Below are 15501 nucleotides of genomic sequence, written 5' to 3'. Positions count from 1 at the left end.
CCCTTAAAAACAAGCAAACAAAACAAAACAAAAACCAGCCAGGTGTGGTGGTGCATGCCTATAATCCCAACTATTCAGGAGACTGAGGCAGGAGGATCACATGTTTGAGGCCAGCCTCAGCAACTCAATAAGGCCCTGAGCAACTTAGTGAGACCCTGTCCCAAAATTTAAAACATTTTAAAAAGAACTGAGGATGTAGCTCAGTGATAAAGCACACGGGAACAACGCCCAGTTGTCCAGGCACATATGCCTATTATCCCAGTAACTTGGGAGACGGAGCCAGGAGGATCACAAGTTCAAGGCCAGTCTGGGCAACTTGGTAAAACCCTGCCTCGAAATAAAATAAAAAGGACTGGGGATGTAGTTCAGTGGTAGGGCACCCTTAGGTTTGATCCTCAGTACCCACCTCCTGAAAAAAAAAAAAAAGAAAAGAAAAGAAAGAGAAAAAGAAAAAAGGAAAGAGGAAGAGGAAGAGAGGAGGAGAGAGAATTTGTGATTCCCATTTTTGCAAGAAAAAATTAATTGCATTTAAAAAGCAAAAGATTTGAAGGACCCAATCCTAAAAGTTAACGAGGCTCATTGAGATATACTCCAGGGACAAGAGGCAGCACCCTCAGCCCAGAGTGGTCTGAGCACAGGAGGAACACCGGCTGGCAGAGGAGGAGGATTTCACTGAGGGCTGAGCCAGAGAGAAGGCAGAATTTCATTTTTCTTTCACAGTCTTGCCTGGAAACTGGCAGAGGAAGCCAGAGGAAGTGGTTCAGCTGGAGCCGGGGATCTTCCTAGAGGCCCCTCCAGAAGCCTCACCTCTCCCTCCCCAACCCCTCTCCTCTCTCCACAGCCTGCTGCACAGAACTGCGGTCCTCACGTTTACCCAAGAGCCCAAAGAGCAGGAGGGGACCCAGGAGAGGTAGGAGGCAACGTCCCCACAGCTCCGTCTGGTCAGGGCCACCCACCCCTCCCTGACCTCCACAGCAGATGGCAGGGAAGACCTCAACTAATGCACAAAGGGACAGGAAGTGAGCAAGCCTGGCAGGGGTGCAGCTCTCGAGGGAGAAGTTCAAAGGACAGACCGCCTCTCCATTCTCGGTGCTTGAAGAGAGCCCTGAGATGCAGGATGTGGACACACGCTGGGGAGAGACTGGGGTAGCCCGGACGATGCTCAGGAGTCTGAGGCCCTTCGACCTCCACCCAGAGGACGGTCTGGCCTGTAGATCTGATGCCGGTCAGAACTTCTGGCTCTCGGTGGCATGAGGCCCTGTTAGTGCATGTCCTCCTCCTAGCCTCGCACCCGAGCAGACTCAGCTCTTCCTCCCTGTGTCCACCACGGTCTCTTGTGCAGCGTCTGAGCTTTGAAGGCTTGGTCAGAGCAGGCACTACCGTCCATGATGTCACTGATGAGGATGATGAGATTAATGGTAATAGCAGTCGAGGTTGATGGAGCATTTACCACGTATGCAGCAAGTTCTGAACTAAGATGATTCACGGGTGCCATATTATCAAGGGATTTGTCCCAGGCTACACCCCAGGCCCACATCCCAGGCCAAACTGGATCCCAAGTCTCACTGACTCCAGGCCCAGTCTAGAGACCGAACGGTGGACACAATGCAGCTGGGGAGGGACTTTGAAGACAAGGGGTGAGATGTTTGCTTATCTGGCCTTGGTGTGTGTCCCTCCAGGGCTGCATTTCTTGACAGCCTCATGTCCCCTCTGTCATGTGAGCCACCCCTGGGCTCCGGAAGGATCAGGTATGCGACGACCTCCAGGCCCCTGTGGTTCTAACGTCCCTCTTCCTCTGCCTGAGGCCTGTCCCAAACCTCAAGCTCCAGTCCCCCATGCTCCCCAGAGGACCTGTGGCCTGGCTCCCCTACTTCTTACCCCACTGCGTAGCCCACCCAGACGGGGCTCACAAGGCAGCCCCCTCGGCCCCCTTCCACTGCCCAGGGACCAGCTCCCCAGCCCTCCAAGTCCCAGCAGATGAAGACTGGAACTCCGGCCAGGGAGGAGGGAGCACTGGGCCCCTCCTATCCGGATCCTGGGCCTCAGCCTGCGCAGGGTCCCTCCAGCGCTCTTGGCTTCTCTCGTTCTGCCTGTCCAGCTCTCCTCTTGTCTGTCTGTCTCATTCTTGCATCTTTCGTAGTCTTTCTTCCCCCACCACCCTTGGTCTTCTTGTCTGTGACCTGTCTTCCCCTGTCCCTCTGTCTCTGTCCCTGCCTGTGTGTGACGTCTTACAGATATGCGGTGCGCTGGGGGTGTGCAGTGGTCCCCTGGCCTGTCTGTCTGGGTATGAGATGCGTTCGGGTCTCTCCTCTCCTGCAAGCCTGGTTCTGTGGGCGTGGCCCCGTGGGCGTGGGGCGGGGCTATGGCCTCCGTCTGTGGCGGGCGTGCAGGGCTGTGATCTCCCCGCTGCAGGCTGACGCACTGTGGCTTCCAGACCAAGCATCTGGAGCAGCTCTGCAAGGCGCTGGGAGGAAACCGCCACCTGGGTCACCTCGAGTGAGTCCAAGGGTGGGAGTGTTGGCGTGGCCTTGTTCTTTCCCTGAAGTCAGAGAGTCCTATCAAAGCTGTGGCCCTTCTTTCCAAACACACATCCCCCACGTTCAATGCCCTCTGAAGCCCACCCCTGGGCCCCCCAGGAGTCCATGAACCTCTGGAGAGAACGTGGGGGAGACCCCAGCTGCCCCGTGTGAGATCTTCTGGGACCCGGCCTGGTAGCCCAGGCTGTGCCCCAACTTCAGGAGAAGCCAGTGACAGGGCAGAGGACCCATGCCATCACCTGCCCACCCCCACTAACCATTCCTCTCCCTTCCCCTCCAGCTTCTCAGGCAACTCCCTGGGAGATGAAGGGGTGACCCTGCTCACCCAGCTGCTCCCTGGGCTGGGCCCCCTGCAGTCCTTGAAGTAAGTAGCCAGCTAGGCAGAGCCTCTGGGGATGGTCCTCTGCAGGTTGGGGTGGGAACATTCTGTGTCCCACACCCACCCTCCTGGGGTTACAGTAAACTTAAAATCAGAAAATGCCTGTGAGTTCCCAGACCCAGTCGCCAATACAGAATAGGTGCTCATTTAAGGACCGTTGCTTCAGCTTTGATTAAGCAACAGCTTCTTTCACGAGGAGATTGGCCTCAGGACTTGGCAGTCCAGCTTCCGACTCAAGGTTTCACGTCCCAAGCCCATCTCTGTGGCTCTGCGTGATCTCCTGGGAGGGCAGGCATGGGTAGGGTGAGGGCCTGGGGGATCTTGGGAAGTACAGGGGAAGCTGGGGGAAGTGTTAGGTGATTAACGGCTGGACCACTTCTGGCCCTGAAGCAGCCAGGGACTGTTAGGGGGGACTTGGGCTGGGTAGGAAGAGGGCATTTATGTCAGAGAGGGCACTCAAGTGGGGTGACCAGGGCTCTCTTGAGTACCTGATGGAGACAGGGAGCTGTTCACTGTGGAAAGGAGCCCTGGACAGAGGTCAGGATCCCCAAACTTTGCCTGTGGCAAATCAAAGTTCCCGGACTCTGAAGGCCCCAGGCATTCTTGGCTCCTACAGCCCCCTCCTCCAAAGTGAGAGGAGCCTTGTGAGAGGACAGGTTCTGGGGTCCAGGCTGACTTTGCTACTATTTACTGTGTGACCTTGGGTGGGTTGCTACCTCTCTGAACTCTGGGTTCCCAGTCAGCAAACACATGAACTGTAGGCATGAGCACCGTTTGTCCAACCTCTGGGGTGCGCGCTGCAGCCTGGGTGCCCTTCTGGCTCAGACGCCGTGTCTTGGGACGTGCTTGGCAAGGAAAGGAGGTTGCTGCTGATCCTGCTGGGGCCTGCACCTCGGCAGGAAGGAAGGCCTCTGCTTTGCAGGCAAATGACACGCAGATTGAGCCTGCAGAGCCCATCCCTGTGTGACCTTCTAGCACAGGGCCTGAGTGGCCAGAACCCGGGAGGGCCCCACTCACCCTGCTGGGGTCCTCATGCCTGAGGACTGGGAAGTTCAATGGCAAATGAAAGGCCCCATGACAGGGACAAAGGGACAACGAAAGAAAGGAAGAGCCTGGTCCCCATGGTTCATTTTGCACTGGGTGCCCCTCATTCGCCAGGGGGAGGCCGAGCCCCATTCTGGTCAAAGAGCACTGCTTAGGTGGGTCACAGACAGAGGGAAGCACCGGGTTCCAACCTGGGCTCTGTCACCAGCATGTCTTGTCACTTCCGTCCAGACTGACCTCTGCCTGGCCGCTGCTCCCCTTTCTATCAGTGAAGTCGGGGGCGGATCTCCGAGCACCTGGGGCTGGGTGGATTCCATTATCTGAACCCAGGGGCAACACTCCAGCCCCCTGTCCTGTGCTCTGACCAAAGAAGGTGTGTCTGAGCCCTGGGTGGCCTCCGTCATTGTCACCCCTGTGATCTGCAGCCTCAGTGAGAATGGCATATCCCTGAGTGCCGTGTCCAGTTTGTCCCAGTGCCTGTCTACTCTGCAGTGGGCCTCCCGCCTGGACGTCAGGTGAGTGGCTGCTCTGCCCCTAGCCCTGTGTCATCCCTCATCCCGCAGGTGTCAGTTCCCAACTGGGTTCCTCATCTGGGTTCCTCACCGCCCCTCATCCTCAGAGCCTCCATGGGCCCAGGTCCAGTGAACTGGTTAGGTGTCCAGTTGATGGAGGGACGGAGGGAGGGATGGAGGGACAGACAGACAGATGGATGGACAGATAGATGGACGGAGGGGTGGATGGATGGAGGGATAGAGGGTTGGATGGAGGGACAGATAGATGGATGGACAGACAGACGGATGGACAGATGGATGGATGGATGGATGGAGGGGTGCATGGATGGAGGGAGGGATGGATGGATGGAGGGAGGGATGGAGGCAGGGAGGGAAGGATGGATGGACAGACAGACAGAGGAATGGATGGAGGGATGGGACCAATGAAGGGAGGGATGGACAGATGGACGAGTGAATGGGTAGGCAGATGGACAGATGATGAATGGATGGACAGATGGGTGGATGGAGGGATGGATGATGGACGGATGGAGGGATGAATAGGGTCCCAGAAACACCCAAGTTTCCCAAATTCACCGTGGGACAAAGTCCACCTGCCCGCCCTCACCCCCTCCCCCAGTTGTTCTCAGGGACTTACAAGAACACTGGGGGCTCTGTGGTGGCCATTAGGAGCCCAGGGACCTGAGGCCTCTGGAGCTGATGAGACCACAGAAGGGAAGACACCAGCCAGGGCGGCAGCCCTGTCCCTCAGTGCAAGCCCTCGGGGTCGGCAAGGAGCCTCAACCCCAGCACCCCTAGGAACGGGAGGTGCGTGGCAGACGGGCCAGGCTCCGTCGCCTCCCAGTTACGCATCTCTGGGCAGGTCCTTGAGCTTGTCCGCACCTCACCTTAGAGTGAAACTGGGAATAACCCCCACCTTCACGGTTTTACTGTGAGAATCCAGTAAGATGGCCATGTGCTCCCACGTGACCTACCGGTTGCTGGACTCACTGAGGAAGCAGGCTGTCCCCAAGCCCTCCTTTACCTGGTTGGCCTGGCCTCAGGGGGCCGGGAAGGAGGTTCTCTGCCCTTTCTCAGACAGCTGCCTCCTCTTTGCTTCCAGCTTGGAGAGCCAGCAGATCCTCCTGCAGGGTGACAGGAGAGGCAGGTGAGGAGGGGGTGTTCCAGGGGTGGGCTCCCCTCTTGCTCTGATCCCCATTTCCCCCAGGGGTCCCCACCCCCAGACCCATGCTGACCACTCAGCCTGAGTAAGCCTCCCCGGTCAGGTGCGCTGGAGTTCACCTGCTTCTGAAACGCCCTGCCCCGGGTCCTCCCAGGGCCCTGGTGGAGGGTGGTGTGCTCCTGGGAGGGCCTGACCACCACCAGAACTGAGCAGCTACCTGTGACAGCTGCCGTGTGGCAGTGACAGGGGCAGCTGTTGCTGATCTCAGGACTTCTGCCGACTGGGTGTCGTGTGCTCACTGCTCTCCCACACTCTGAGAATCGTTAGTGCTCTTGAAAACACTTTCCACCTCTTGGCGGTCAACCCGGACGGTCCTAGCACTTTGCAGGTGTCCATGGCTGCCCCCTAGTGGAGACGGGCGTCCTGGGCTCTGCTGGGAAGGGGCCAGCTGGGCAGTGACATCACAGCTTGCGAGCCGGGTGGGAAAAGCATCGCCCTGTCAGGTGGGCTGTCTGAAGGGGCAGCCATGTCAGCTGGCCTTGCTTCCCTAGCTAGGGTCTCTGTTTCTGAGGAACCTCTGGGGGCACATGGAGGCAGAAATCACATGAACTGCGAAGTCCATGAGCAGAGCGGGGCGGGGCTCTGTCCTGGCTCCCTGCACCTTCTGTGCTGCCCCCAGGCAGGTGTCAGAAGCCTGCTCTTCTCACCCTGGTTCCCCTGCCCTGGGCCTCAGTGTCCCGGTCTGTACAGTGAGAGGCTGGACCAGGACCGAGTGGCTGATTGCCTGTGGGACTCCCTGCAGCCCTGACTTCCCGGGTGTGGGGGTCCAATCTGGCTGCACCGAACTTTCCTTTCAGAGAGGCATCGATGGGTGGCTCTTCACCAGAGTGCCCGGTTGGAGCCCAGTCCCTGGGGTTTGGTGAGCGCAGCATCCGCAGGAGCTTCTGGTACTATCTCCCACTTCTTGTTTTGGGGGTAACCACAATGGGAGAGGGGGGTTAGGGAGTGGGTAGAAACAGGAGGGCCAAGCTGGGAATTGGGAAAGAGAGAGGAGAGTCTGAGAGAAGGTAACAGGGGCAGGGCGGCTTGGACCCTTAGAGACCAGATTGCACACTTCTCTGAAGCAGTCAGGGCAGCCCAGCCCTCCAGGGAAGTCCAGTCGCCAGTGCCTGGGGTTGCCATCTGCTTTGGGGACAGCTATTTACAGAAAGGGGCTACCTCTCTCCCCAAAGAAACTACCATGTACAAGAAAGGTGGGGTTGGAAAGAAAGGCAGAAGGCTTTTGCTGGAGCCTGGGAGTTCAAAGGCTTCCCATCTCTGTCCCCAGGCACTGAGACCCCAGCTGGGACTCAGCGTCCTTCCCTAAGAGAGATACTTAAGCCGAGGCCCCAACAGAGTTACTGAGAGGAGAGAGTGAGGGGTGCCCCAGGCAGGAGGGACGGAAGAAGGAACACCTGGCTCTCAGGAAGTCTTTCCCTGTGGCTGGAGTGTAAGAGGACAGGGAGGCTGTGGGAAAGGCATTCGCTCTTGGTCTAATGGTAATAGGGAGCCACAGAGGGTTTTAAGCAAGTGGAGAGGCCTGGTCAGATTTGCAGTGTTGAAAGATGAGACACTTTAAGGGTGGGGAGGAAGTCTAGGAGGCAAAAGGAGAATCCAGAGGGTGTTAGATGGTGCGGGTGAGTGAGGATGCTGGCCCAGGCTCAGGCAGGGCAGTGGAGCGATGGAGGGATGTGGGCCGGGCAGCTGGGCAATCAGAGGCCTTGGTTGTCCTGGTGGTGGAGCAGGAGTCTGTGGGGGTGGGGACCCCTGGGAGAGGAGGGAGGAAGAAGCCTGCAGCCTGCAGCTGGGGAGGAGGACAGGGACCCAGGCTGGACAGGGCCCTGGGCCCTCTGATCCCCTGCCCTGCCCTCTAACCCTTGTCAGCCTCAAGGAGTGTCAGTTGGAGCCTCTGAGCCTCGTCAGCCTCTGTGCCACTCTGGAGCAGTGTCCAGGGCCCCTGGGAGTCCAGTAAGTGGCAAGACGCAGCCCCAGAGGGCGCCATGTGACCGGGGTGGGGCTTCCCATTCAGGAGACAGAAGTCTCTCCCAGTCCCTCCCTGCAGACCCTGCTGGCCCTCACCCACGGGAGGTCCCTGGTCTGTTGATAGGAGCTGGTTGTCCTTAGCAGCCCCCAGCCCTTCCCACTGGGACCTGCCATCTGGACCTTCAGCTCCACACCACTCACCCAGGACACCTGGGAGCCCGTCTGTCCCCACCCAGGTACCCAGGTGGGCCCACCTATTGGCTGAAGACTGTCACCTCTAAAAACCCTTCCTCAGTGTCTGAGTCAGCTCTTTCGCCGCTGTGACTAAATGATCTGACCTGCACAACTATAGAGGAGGAAAGGTGTATTTGGGGGCTCACAGCTTCAGGGGTCTTAGTCCATAGAAGGCCGGCTCCATTCCTTGGGGCTCGAGGGGAGGCTGAACATGGCGGAGGAGTGTGGCAGAGGGAAGCAGCTCACATCAGGAAGGAGAGGGAGAGACTCCACTCAACAGATACAAATATACACCCAAAGCCACGCCCAGTCCTGCCTCCTCCAGCCACACCCACCACTTCAGGCCCCACTCAGTTAATCCCCATCAGGGATGAGTTTGCTGACTACATTAAGACTCTTCATCATTTCTCCTCTGCACCTTCTTGCATGGTCTCACACATGAGCTTTTGGGGGACACCTTACCTCCAAACCATAACACTCAGGGTACCACACCCCCAGGACTACCCCCTCCCTGACCCGGAACACCCAGGTTTGTGAGTGAGGACTTGCACCCAGGAATCTTGCTGAGCCACCTACAAGCCTGGTGACTTTAGGCAAATGACTTTAACACCCTGGGCCTCGGCTTCCTCACTTGCAAAGCCGGTGGCCAGCCGATAGTTGTCCTTGTCGCGGTATTACGATAATCACCTTGAAGTAAGGGACTCAAGACGGTCTGCCTCGCCCACACCACCCCTTTCTCTGACCAGATCCACGTTGCCGCTTGTCCACGACACCATCTCCTCCACGCCCATTTGCATATTCCATTTTTACCCAGAACTGAGTATCCAGTTACTGAACTGCTTGGGGACCAGACATGTCTGAGATTTGGGACTTTTCCAGATTTGGGGATATTTATGCAGAGACATAAGGAGATATCTTGGGGATGAGGGCCAAGGCAAACACGAGATTCATTAACGTTTCACATGCACCTGTGCCCATACCCTGGAGGTGATTCTAGACGTCGTTAGCGGGCCTGCGCTTTCGACTGCAGCCTCACGTGAGGTCAGATGTGGACTTTTCTACCAGTGGCATCATGTCAGTTAGCACTCAGAGAGCTTCCGATTTTGGAGCATTTGGGTTTGGGATTTTCGGATTAGGGGTGCTCACCCGTATCTGCAGTCCTGGGCCAGGACTTCCTTGCCATGTCTTGCTTTTGGCTTCATCTCAGATGCCCTTCCAGCCTTTCCAACGAGATAATCCATGTTGACTACCTGGCGTTAGTCCGTCCCAGACCCTTCTCTGTGTTCAGACATGTACAGGTACTGAGGCAGGGGGTTACTTCATTTGACAGACAGGGATCTTACCATGCAGGAAAGATCTCTCTGCAGCTAGTTTTTGACTCCTAACTTACAACATGGTTTTCCCTGAAGATCAAGACCTGTGAATCTAATTCTATTTATTTATTCTGTGCCAGAGATAAAACCATGGCCTCACATATGCTAGGCAAGTGCTCCACCACTGAGCTACATCCCCAGCCACCAGCTCATTTTTTAACAAGCTCTTTTAGAAGAGTTTCAGATTTTTTTTTTTTTTTTTAAGTACTAGCAATTGAACTCAGGGCACTCGACCACTGAGCCGCATCCCCAGCCTTATTTTGTATTTTATTTAGAGACAGGGTCTCACTGAGTTGTTCAGCACTTCACTAAGTTGCTGAGGCTGGCTTTGAACCCCCATCCTCTTGCCATTAACATCTCACAGGGCCACAGTGTGCCTGTCGCAGTGAAGAAACCAACCTCAGCAGGTGACCACTAACTCAACTTCGGCTCTTTTACTAATGCCTGTTCTTGCTCAGACCCAGGATCCCATTCGGGACCCCATATTGCATTGAGACTCCAAGCTCCTAGCCTCCTCTGGTCCCTGGCAGTTTCCTGTCCTGGCAGTTTTGAAGCAGACTGGTCAGCTACTTTGTGAAAGGATGTCTGGTTGAAGTTTGTCTGTTTTTCTCATAGTTAACCTGGGCTTGGGGGAAGAATGTCACGAAGGCAAATTCTCTTCTCAGCACACCCTCTCAGGGCCGGTGCCCTCGACTTCCTGCTGTTAATGTTGAACTTGATCACCTGGCCAAGGTTGTGTTAGTCAGATTCCCCGCTGCAAAGTCGCATTTTAATTTAAACAGCATTTTTATTGTAGAGACTTTGATGCACGTATGAAAATGCAAAGAATAGTGCCAAGGACACTTAGGTGGCCTACACCTACCTCAGCAAACCCACACACTCAGAGTTTGTGAGTGTGTGTGTGTGTGTGTGTGTTTGGTACTGGGGGGTGAAACCAGGGGCACTGAACCACTGAGCCACATCCCCAGCGCTCTTTGTTTTGTTTTTTATTTAACAACAGCACCTCGTTCAGTTACTTAGGGCCTCCCTGAGTTGCTGAGGCTGGATTTGAACTCGCGTCCTCCTGCCTCAGCCTCCTGAGCCGCTGGGATTACAGGCGTGCACCGCTGCACCGGGCTCATATTTTGAATCAGTTCCCAGTTACCTTATGCGCGCCTCTGTAGAGATTTCAGCATGCATAGCTTTGTTTTTAACATAACCACAAAACCATTATCAGACCTAAATATCAACAGTGATTCCTTAAAATCGTCAAACATCCCATAGATGTCCAGTTGCTCCCAATCGTCTCTTTTCAGAGCGTTTGTGTTTGTGTCTTTTGACACTGACCCTCTGCGGCGTGGCCGTGCTGCGGCTGCTCCGCCGGCCTCTGTAGAGTTCAGACTCCATCCAGGCTGCTTCCAGGCTCTTTTCTGCGCTGCAAGGACTCTTAGGTTATTTAACATTCAGGCATCAACTGTCTAGCATGCCCAGGACCAGGCTCTGGGGGACAGGGGCCTTGCCCACCAGGAGTCCCCATCTGCAGTCAGACCACTGGGACAACAGGGGAAGAGGCAGGAGAACACACAGCCCAAAGGCTTCTGGGGACAGCATTGAGGGCTAGGTGTAAATCCCAGGGTGCTCGGAGGGAGCGGAGGTCCACGGGCAGGTGTCAGGAGCTTCTCCCGAGTGCAGGGGGTCCTGCTGGATCATCTGGATGAGTGAAGAGCTGGAAGGTGGGTTTTGACGGGCTGGCTTCTAAGATGGCCTCGGGTGATGACCCCGCTGGTCCATTTAGGTAGAGGAAGGAGCCCCTGGACGTCCACAGTGCACAGCAGCGTATTAAAGGCTCGGGGAGTCCTGCTGCAATGGTGGTTGAATTTGGCCCTTCCCAGAATTTTCCAGATCTGTGCGAGCTTCCAGCCCCAGGGCCAACTCGAGGACCCAGCGTGGTGGGGAATGTGTCAAGCAACCCTGGTTCAGTCCCATCTCCAGAAGGTCCTGGTTGGGAGGCCACACTCCCTGCTTTTCTGGAAGCTTCCCCCTCCTCATTCGGATGCTCTCTTTTGTAGATTATCCTGCAAGAACCTGAGCGACCAGAGCCTGGAGACCTTGCTGTACTGCTTGCCCCGGCTCCCCCAGCTGCGCCTGCTGCAGTAAGACAACCGTTTCTGCTTCCCATCACTCAAGGGCCTTGCATTACAAAGCCGTCTCCTCTTCCTCCTCCCTCCTTCCCTTGGGCAGGTTCACAGTTTCATCTGGCACAACTGGGGACGCAAATTTGCTTCCAGTGTTATCCTAACTCTCTGTCGACCTGGGGCAGGGGAGCTATTTGTCCCCTGCACGGTCTCAGTTTCCTCATCTGACAAATGGGTCTAATATTCTCCAGTCCTTCCCCAAGGCTGGGGTTCAAACAAGCCAGTTGCTCCAGAAGCCCTTGAGGAATGGAACAGCATGGCCAAGAAACTACCATCTCCAACTCCTGAAAGGGCCTGAGGAGATGCAGGCCACGCGTGTGTCACGCCCCGCTGTGTAAAGGTCACGTCTAACTCCGTCAAAGGGGAGCAATTGAAGCAGCCTCTCCCAAAGTATTTAAAACTCTATTTTCTAATTTCAGCTGAGACTGGTTAGAATTTTTAAAGGATTTACTTTAAATATTCTTCCAGCAGAGGGGAAGACAGCTGCCGTTGAGATGGAAAAATACAACAGGAAATTAAATCATAATATTAATAACAGCACCCTGACTCCTAAGGCTGGGGGTCTGGGATGCCCAGGACGGCTCCCATCTGGGGTCTTGCTTATCTTCCAGTCCTATGGGCACAAGGAAGTCCTGGCACCAGCCCAGAGGTCCACAGCTGCACAACAGCTGGGGCCAACCCATGGCCCCTCTGTGGTCCCACCTGCCTGGACAGAATGGGTCAGGAAGGGCTTTTTTTAATCACATATCAGGTTAAAATGAACAGGTGGGAATCCTCACCCCAGACAGGGGCTTTTCTTTGCCTAAGTCACACAGCATCTGTCCCAGTTCCTCATCTGTCTTTGGCCAGCCTGCCCCTTACCAGGGCTTAAACTGTGTTTTGCTCAACTCACAGTGTTTGTGCATCTGCTGTGAGCCAAGCACCAATTGAGTCATAGCTAAGAAAAGAAAGAAAATGATCAGGTCGTTGATTCTTGGAGCTCAGGGAGCCGAGCCATCTGTAAATTGAAATCAAATAAGACAAGTGCAGCCAGTAATAAGGTATTTTTTCCTGATGGCAAATGAGTGGCTGAAGAACTGAGTTAGAAGAAGGCAGAAGTGACAGGGAACATCTCTGAGGGGGGATGCTGAGCTGCAGCTCCAAAGAAGAGAAGGAGCCAGCCTTGTTAAGAAGAGCAAGGAACTGCATCCTAGACAGGGGGAACAGCATGTGTGAAGCCCTGAGGCACGACAGAGTCAAGATAGAGCCCAGTGAGGCCAGCGCACAGTGGCCGTTGGGAGAATGCTAGGAGACAGATGGGGTTTATGGAGGGCTGAGGGGGCCCCCAAGGGCAAGGCGGACCGCACACTTTCTCTAAGGCAGTGGTTTAGAGCTGACCTGATTCTGCCCTCTTGGGAGACACTGGGCAGTGGAGATATTGAGTTTGTCATGCCTAGGGGTGGCAAGTGGCACTCTGGCCTCTGAGGAATAAAGCTCTCGATGCTGCTAAACATGCCACGGGGCACGGGACAGTCCCCACCACAAAGAAGTATTGAGCTTAGATGTCAGTAGTGTTCACGTAAAGAAGCTCCCCTCCAAGGGCCTGAAGCTGCTCCCTCTGTAAGGACTCACCTGTGCAGTCTGTGCTGTGGGCACCAACAACAGCCTTACAATAACAGTACACATGGGCAGTGTGCCAGGCGCGGGCCTGCTGGGCATAAGGAACCCCATACGCCAGAAAGGAAGCTAGACCACGACTGGGTCTCCTTTCCAAATAAGGAAGCCGAGGCTTGGAGAGGTTAAGTAACTGATTCAAGGTCACAGCAAATCCAAGCCTGCTTGCCTCCGAGCCCCTCTCGAGTCCCTGCCTCCCTCCCTGCTGTCCCGCAGGGCCCCCAGCCCTCCACTCCCCTCTTCCCCTGGCCTCCGCCTTCTCCGGTTTCTTGTCCATGATCTTGCTTCTGCTCCCATCCTTCTCAGGCTGAGCCCGACAGGGCTGTCCCCGAGAAGCCCCTTGCTGCTGGCCGATGTCTTCAGCCAGTGCCCACGCGTTCATAAGGTGGATCTCAGGTGAGCATCGTCCTGCAACAACCAGGATGGGGCTTAGAGGGTTGGTGGGTATGAGGGGCAGGGTGAAGGTGGTGGGAAGCATGTCACGGGCTGTGCTCTGGAGGAGGACGCCTGTCCCCTGGGAGCTCCCTGTGGCCACAGTGGCTGAGCCAGGTGCTGTCTGCTCCAGGTCCCTGTCTCACGCAGCCCTGTACTTCAGACCTGGCGAGGAGAAGGGAGGCGTGTGCTGTGGGTAAGACCCTTGAACCACGTGCCAGCACCCCATGGGCTTTGGGGACAGGTAGACTGGCTCTCGGATGGTCACACCAGAGTGCAGACCGGAAGGATCCTGCAGGGAGACTTGTTTCACCCAACACGAAGAAGTGGAGGTCCAGAGAGAGCTGGGATCGTCCGAAGGGAAACAAGGAGTCTGCTCGCTGGGCAGATCGCGGGGGCTGTACTGCTGGCGGGGCGTACCCACTTGCTCCCTGCTGTCCAAACCTGGCCCCACCTCCTTGTCCATCTCCTGAGCTGTCAAATGACCATCAGAGCCTGCACCCTGGGCAAGCAGCTTAGCTCCTGACCCTCAGAGTCTGCAGCTGCAGAAGGGAGCCACCGTGCTGCAGGCTTTTGCCAAGCTGCATGAAGCAGTGCCCAGGGCAGCTGCCCCCATAGACTTGAGGGTCCTTCCCCTGCTGAGCCCAGCCCAGGCTCCATGGGTGCCTCACGGGGGAGAGGGAGGAAGGTGTCAAACTGGAAGCAGAACCCTGGAGCAAGAGAGCAACCCCCAAATGCAGAGATGATATTTCTGGTACCTACTCGATATCACCAGCTCTCCTGTGAGACTGGAACCCGTCCGTTAAGGTTGTCCGTCTCCTGAGCTGTCAAGTGACCATCAGGAACAGCTCACATTTGCTGAGCACCTGCCAGGCACGGTCACTGGAGCCCTTGGGTGAAGGCCCTGGCCCCAGCAGACCAGGCTCTGCCACATCTCCCAATATGCCCATCAAAAAGATGGACAGCAGTGAAGGGCGAGAAAGGAATTTGAACCAGCGTGGGCATGCTGGGAAGAGCAGATATAGGGGTACAGTGACCAAAGATCTGTCTTCAAGGGACTTCCAGGAACTTTGAGGTTTTACAGAACAGGGGAGCTGGGGCAGTGGCTGGGGTTCACACAGCTGGTGGAGCTGGTCACCCTGGTCAGGCCAGTTTCTGGTTGCTCATCATCAGCAAGGTAGCTCTGGAGATGTCCTTGTCGCTTGAGGGCCAATCCAGTTCCCATGCGATGATTTCTCCTGCTTCCAGGGCGGCCTCGGTTACTGGTGTGAGATAATTGCTCCCATAGAGCAGGGTGATCTCATTATGGGGGGTAGCAATCTGCCCATGAGGCTCTGCTGTTCCTGGAATCCAAGGTGACTACAGATTTAGGACAATGACTGGAGACTTCTAGGTGCCACTCCAAGGGTCTGGCATTTGAATGTCCCTGCAAACCTTGAAAACACTTCAGTTACTCTTATCTCGCTGTCCTCAGCCTTGAAGGGAATGGGACAGGTATGTGAATGTAGGGCTAGAAAACCCATGGCATGCTCCTTGAGTGATTGACATGCTCATGTGCAGAGGTGAGCAGGGACCTGGCCCAACGTTTAACAAAAGAGACAGACACAAAATGAAGCAGAGATGTCTTTATTATTCCTTGGGCTCCGGCAGGCGCAAATGGAGAGTCAGTGCTTTTAGTAAAAGCAGTTTCTAATTCTCTGTTACTGAACCATTTTAAGAACCTCGTGGATATTCACTCTTGGCAGCTGCCAGCTGTGGTCACAGAGCAGTAAGGGACAGGGCCCAAGCCCACATGTGCTCCTAGCTCAGGGGCAGGCAGCTTTTTCTGCAAAGGGTTAGGAAGTGAAGAACCGGCTGGGGCGTGCAGCTTGGTGGTACAGCCCTGCCCAGCCTGCAGAGGCCCTGGGTTTGATCTCCAGCAACACAACTGGGGTGCCAGGTGGAACCTGGGTGGCAGTGGGAGCAGGGGGTGCTGGATATTG

General features: G+C 55.7%; 1 protein-coding gene across 7 annotated transcripts in view; it reads left to right on the top strand.

The window, feature by feature from the left end:
• NLRC5 (NLR family CARD domain containing 5) overlaps positions 1-15501 on the top strand; it is an 85359-nt gene that overhangs the window by 50046 nt on the left and 19812 nt on the right. For 6 of the 7 annotated variants that reach the window (XM_079117754.1, XM_079117755.1, XM_079117756.1 and 3 more), the window contains 11 exons: positions 842-910; positions 1680-1748; positions 2413-2496; positions 2818-2901; positions 4386-4475; positions 5572-5616; positions 6489-6578; positions 7555-7638; positions 11309-11392; positions 13394-13483; positions 13653-13715. In XM_079117754.1, coding sequence (XP_078973880.1) covers positions 842-910; positions 1680-1748; positions 2413-2496; positions 2818-2901; positions 4386-4475; positions 5572-5616; positions 6489-6578; positions 7555-7638; positions 11309-11392; positions 13394-13483; positions 13653-13715 — 852 coding nt within the window. Of the gene's footprint in view, positions 1-841; positions 911-1679; positions 1749-2412; positions 2497-2817; positions 2902-4385; positions 4476-5571; positions 5617-6488; positions 6579-7554; positions 7639-7777; positions 7890-11308; positions 11393-13393; positions 13484-13652; positions 13716-15501 lie in introns of all 7 variants that reach the window. The other variant, XR_013760259.1, reaches the window with a different exon arrangement.

The sequence above is a fragment of the Sciurus vulgaris genome (assembly GCF_902686455.1).
Source record: "Sciurus vulgaris genome assembly, chromosome: 17".
Taxonomy (NCBI): Eukaryota; Metazoa; Chordata; class Mammalia; order Rodentia; family Sciuridae; genus Sciurus; species Sciurus vulgaris.
This window is presented reverse-complemented; position numbering and strand designations above follow the sequence as displayed.